This window comes from Castanea sativa, chromosome 3 (assembly GCF_040712315.1).
Source record: "Castanea sativa cultivar Marrone di Chiusa Pesio chromosome 3, ASM4071231v1".
NCBI classification, from domain to species: domain Eukaryota; kingdom Viridiplantae; phylum Streptophyta; class Magnoliopsida; order Fagales; family Fagaceae; genus Castanea; species Castanea sativa.
The window spans coordinates 3,173,124-3,178,581 of record NC_134015.1 but is presented as its reverse complement, the minus strand read 5'-3'; the positions used below and the strand labels follow the sequence as shown (position 1 = coordinate 3,178,581).

The 5,458-nt window shown below is 32.0% G+C and overlaps 2 protein-coding genes across 2 annotated transcripts; one reads left to right on the top strand and one right to left on the bottom strand.

The window, feature by feature from the left end:
• Positions 1-788: 788 nt before the first annotated feature.
• On the top strand, positions 789-2,564 carry LOC142630046 (F-box protein At2g26160-like). The gene has a single exon (XM_075804116.1). It carries the CDS (start codon positions 945-947, stop codon positions 2,121-2,123), a length of 1,179 nt encoding a protein of 392 aa, XP_075660231.1. The 5' UTR covers positions 789-944; the 3' UTR covers positions 2,124-2,564.
• Positions 2,565-2,904: 340 nt separating this feature from the next.
• LOC142629433 (uncharacterized) lies at positions 2,905-4,551 on the bottom strand. The gene is made up of 4 exons (XM_075803424.1): positions 4,315-4,551; positions 4,177-4,238; positions 3,916-4,039; positions 2,905-3,512 (listed from the first exon to the last, which is right to left on the bottom strand). Exons 1-4 carry the CDS (start codon positions 4,388-4,390, stop codon positions 3,472-3,474), a joined length of 303 nt encoding a protein of 100 aa, XP_075659539.1. The 5' UTR covers positions 4,391-4,551; the 3' UTR covers positions 2,905-3,471.
• Between the last annotated feature and the right edge of the window lie 907 nt (positions 4,552-5,458).

Genomic DNA, 5,458 nt, shown 5'->3' with positions numbered 1-5,458 from the left:
CGTGCAAGTGTTGCAGCCTCATTAGGAGACCCAGACCCAATGTTAATTCTAGATTTATTTAGTGCTTTTTAAGTTTGATAAATCCTAGGAAAATTATTTTGTCTTGAGTTGTGACATGGTGATCTGTTCCCTACTTTTTGAGTTGAGATAACCTTATACGATGAAAAAGTAAATTTTCATCTCAATTATTGAATAAATAAAGTAAAATAAAAAAGTTAAAAAATAAAATTTGTAAAAGAAAAAAAAAAGGATAGGGTAGTTGCACCCAATCCAAATCCTTATTAGATCCCACAAAATCTAACAAGTGACTCACTCACACGTGAAAAGAAGTAATTTGTGAACACATGGACTCTACTTACCTAATCTAACCAAAATTTGAACCGGAATCCTTACTCTATTAGAACAAGGTATATATAATATGGGCTAAAGAAACCCTAATTACTCTTAGCACTCTCTCGCTTAATCTCTCGCTCTCTTCTTCCATCGGCAAATTACTTTTCTTCCAAGGTCTGCTTCCAAACCAAACACAGTCCTAGGTAAGTTTCGGTTTCTTCCATCAGCAAATTATGTTTCCTTTTCTTTTGTTAATTTTGGTTAGTGGGTACTTATGCAATATTCTTCAAATTAATTTTTAGTTTTATTTTTTTATAAAATTTTTGCCTTTGAATCATATCAATGATAAGTGTATTATTGATTTTTTTTTCATGAAAAGTTAAAATCTTTTCTATCTAAGGTAGAAAATAAGAACATGATCAAACTCTTGTAGCATTGGTAGCAGGCGTGGTATATGTCAGGCTTTGAAACTAGAACTTCTCTTCTTGTATTATTTATAATCAATAAAACTAGAACATGATCTAACTAGAATATGTTATAATATTCTTTGTATGCAGACATAATAAAAAATTCTAAAATTTTGTTTGTTCATTATTGTTTTTCAGATCAAGATGTCTAAGTGGGCTGATCTTCCACATGATATTCTCATTGAAATAATTCGTCGACTATCTATCTATGATGATTTTGTCATCTTTGCTGCCGTCTGCAAATCATGGCAAAGTGTTTATTCATTGGAAAACCCCCCATTATCTCCATTATCTCCTAGATGCCCTTGGCTTTTACTTGCAGAAGAAAATGAACAAAGCATTAAAGAGAGTCGTGGCTTTTTCAACTTAACTGATAGTAAAGTTTACAATTTCAAGTTGCCCGAGCTTGTTGGAAAAAAATGCTTTGGAACATCTTTTGGATGGTTGCTCAGTATAGGCACCGATTTCGAGATGAATCTCTTTCATCCATTTTCTAAACACCTATTAAGTCTTCCACCTCAACCTTATTTTTCCGATTCTGATTCTGAAGTAGATGATCGCAATTTCGAACTCGACCCTATAGATTACACTGATATCTATGTTTATAAGTGTGTTTTGTCAAGGAATCCGTGGAGCTTTGTAACTCATGAATATGATTGTGATTGCATAATCATGGTTATCTATAGTAATTATCATACATTGGCCTTCACTAGACCGGGAAATAAAGCTTGGATTAATATAAAAAGTCAATCTCGATGTTTTGATGACATTGCACTCTACAAGGGAAAATTTTATGCTATAGACTGTCATGGTAAAGTTTTTGTTTGTCAAATTAATGATGACATTGCATTCACTGAACCTATTGCATTCTACAACGGAACCGAAGATTTTATCCCAAAGTATATTGTTGAATCGTCGGGAGATCTTTTGTTGGTTTCACGTAGACGAGGAGGTAGTTATCTTTTGGAAGAAGAACTCATTGAGGATAATCCAATTGTGACAATTGGATTCACAATTGTAAAATTAGAATGTTCTACTGAAGTAGGAAGTGAAGATGAATACGAGTGGGTGAATATTGACGGCTTGGGAGATCAAGCATTGTTTGTGGGTGGCAATTCATCGGTGTGTTTGTCTGCATCAAGATTAAATGGATGGAAAGCTAATAGTATCTATTTTACAGATGACAATAGAGAATTTCATCATTTGACCTTAAATGGTGGAGGGTACGACATGGGTGTATTTAGCCTAGAAGATGGCTCAATTAAGCAGCATTACCAAGGCAAATCCCTCTCTTACTTTTCTCCTCCAATCTGGTACATTTAACTTACATCTACACAATGCATATTTTGGTTTAAATATTTGAAGCTAGTGAATGTGTAAAAGACCTGCCTTTGTTTCTTGGTATCTTATTAATCAGTTTATTGAACAATACAATTTATTATTATTATTTTTATATAAAAATTTTCAATTGCTATAATTTATAAGTTCTATTCGTTTAATATTATGAATAACGGAGCATATGGACCTTGCTTTTGTCTATTGATGTAGAAGGCATTAGTCCTCAGTCCATTCTTTTGCTTTTGGATAAATTGTCTTGAATCTGCCTTTCTCTGGTTGAAGTCCTAATTCATAATCTATATATATTTTTTAGAAACTTAGTTCTTGTAATCTCTATAAATTACCTGCAACGTTCATGTACATTGCTTGTGGATCAAAAGCCTGATCTCAACAACTGTGAATCTGTGATACTCTTCCTTTTGGCTACACTTCGTTGGTTTCACTAATAAAAAGGCCTCAAATTTGGATGGCAGAGTGACATTGGTAGATGTCATGAAATGGCTTGAGAGTTGAGACAATCCAATTCTTAAATGTTTTATTTCTTAATTCTTTAGTTTCTATAAGCGTGTCATATACTCGTTAGAATACACTGAAGATAGCAGATGATACAATAATGGTTTCTCGTCACTGCATAACTTTCCAATTATGAGTTTTAGGGTCAGCGTTCATATGTAATTGTCATAATGATAGAAAAATTAAAAAGAGCTACCATCAGCAAATAAGAAATGTGGAGAAAATTAAACAGTCAGCAAATAAGATGTGCCTTGAGTATTCAAAAAGAGCTACCATCAGCAATGAATTTTTACTTCTAAGTTCTAAAGTTCATATAATAGCATGGAAGGTTCTTTCCACTGAAACATAATCAGGTGAATCATCAACCATACCAAAATTAACTTAAATTTAGATCAAACAAGAAATGTGGAGAAAATTTTCCATTTTTGTCTAAAACTCAAATCTGTCATATGATTAGTGTTTGTTTCTGAAACTCTGCATATTCAGGTTATTGAGTGTTGTTTTTCAATTTTATACATTGCTTTGGGAAACTAGGCCTTACTAAAATGCATTTTTGTTTCATTTAATAGCTGCAGAAAAGCCTCCTTTTAGTATATGTTTACTGAATGGAGTTATTAAGCAGGTTACATTGATGGTAGTATAGTGGGAACGTGACATCTGTGCCTGAAGAATTAACCAAGTAAAGAAGGATTATGAATACAAATAAGTGATAGTAGTAAACAACCTGAAGTGGAATCAGCTATACATAGAGGGCAGGTACAAACTGAGAAGAATATTTGTGAATTACGGTCCAACCTCCCTTCTCCTTCTGGCCCTCCTTTCATATTTCCATTGTGGAATCCCTAAAAGTGGTCATGAGCTCTGAGAGGGAACACACACAACACAAAATCAAAATTATAAACTTATCCCAAAGAGCATAACTCAATCAATGTGTCTTCCTTATTGATCAAGTTTAGAATTTATTATAAAAAGAAAAAACTTTAGTTCAAATACAAACTATAACAGCTAGTGATGAGATAAAAAAAGGAGAGATCCCCACATTGCAAAAATGCCAAGGGACTTCATTTACAACTTTCCATTAGCGTACCACACTGGGAATCAACCAGCCATCTAATTTTAAAAAGTTTAGGATAATTGGCAAAAGTCAAGGAAGTGATTGATGGAGAAAAGAATTCATTCTCTATTGGAAAGCCTCCATATGTGACTACATTATCAGCAATTGAAGTAGTTTGCACTCCATTTCCAGAATATGAGCAAGTCCCACCTAGAATTATGAGCTGAAATATATGGGGACTCTTAGGCTCAATAGGCCACTTATAAGCTTGTCCCTGATGTTTGACAAGAAATGTACTTTGCTCTCCACTTCCAAAAGTCTGAACATGAATCAGCTAAAATGAAAGAAATGTTGTAATTATAAATGCCCATAATTCACAAAAGAAGGAAAATTATATTTTTGAGAGCAAACGAAATCAATGTGAAAAATGAAATTAAGAAGCAGCAATTGTCAAATCTGTAAAACCAAGACCTCAGAATCCATTAAGTCGCAGAACAAGTGTCCTGCTTCCTTATTCATCATACAACAGCTATCTAAAAATATTAAGAAAAAACATCAGCATAAGTTAAGGAATGGTGGGGTTACAGTGCTTTAGGACAAATGAAATACCTGCCCATCTGTTGTAGCGCAAGTGACATTGTCTAAATACACACACGGAGGAAAGAAGAGGATTTTGTTCTTTCATTTTGGGTATATTATTGGATTTAGCAATCTACATTGACAAAGGGAGAGGCAAGTTGGTAAAGTTTGCATAGGTGCTTTGAATGTCTCTCTCCAATCTATTACAAGGGGTTTATGATACATACAACTAAGGGGAAGGGAATCCAAATGTCTCTTATTGCATTATGATGCCTGTGCAAGATCAAATCATTTAGCAAGGAAGTGGAAAAAAATCATATTAAAAACAAAACCGGGCCAAGGCCCAAGTCTAAGGCCTCTCACCAAAATTTTTTTAAAAAAAATCTCCTGAGGGGAAAAGGCCCCATTTCCCATTATTATAGGGTTAAATTTTTATTAAATTATATATATATATATATATTTTTAAAGATTGTGCATTTTTTTTTAATTAGTGATATTAAGGATACTACAAATTTTTTGAAGTTTGTTTTTATAGTGCTTTTAGTGCATTTTTTCTTTCATTTTTATTAAGACTCTTAAAGTACGAGACCAATAGAACCCTAAAATGTTTCATAAATGTTGCAAATGTATTAAATCATCAATTATAGATTAATCTCCCATGATAGTTTGAAACTTTAATTTTAGTAAACTAATATCCTACAAAGCCACACACCAAATAATATCTATCTCTCTCTCTTAAAAACAATATATAAAATTAAAAATTAGATCACAACTTTACGTAGCTATGTCTTGTCATATATCCAAAATAAATTATATTTTTTAATCATAATATATTTCTATTTCTTTTTATTAATATTTATCATTTAACTATGATATTCAATTCTCTATATGAAATTAACATTAGTTTAGTTGGTATTATTCATCAAATTATGAATTTAATGTATCAAATTAACATTGATTTGATTAATATTAAATAATTTTGTTTAATTAATATTTACATATTAAAGGCCCCACATAAAATTTCTGCCTTAGGCCCTAAATTATATTGGGTCGCCCTTGACTAAAAATTTATAAATTTGTGAATGATTAAACAATTTTTAGTCATGGTCTTACTATATATTGAAAAATAATAAGTTAATTAAACAAGTTGTGAACAAGCTCGAGTTTGTTTAAT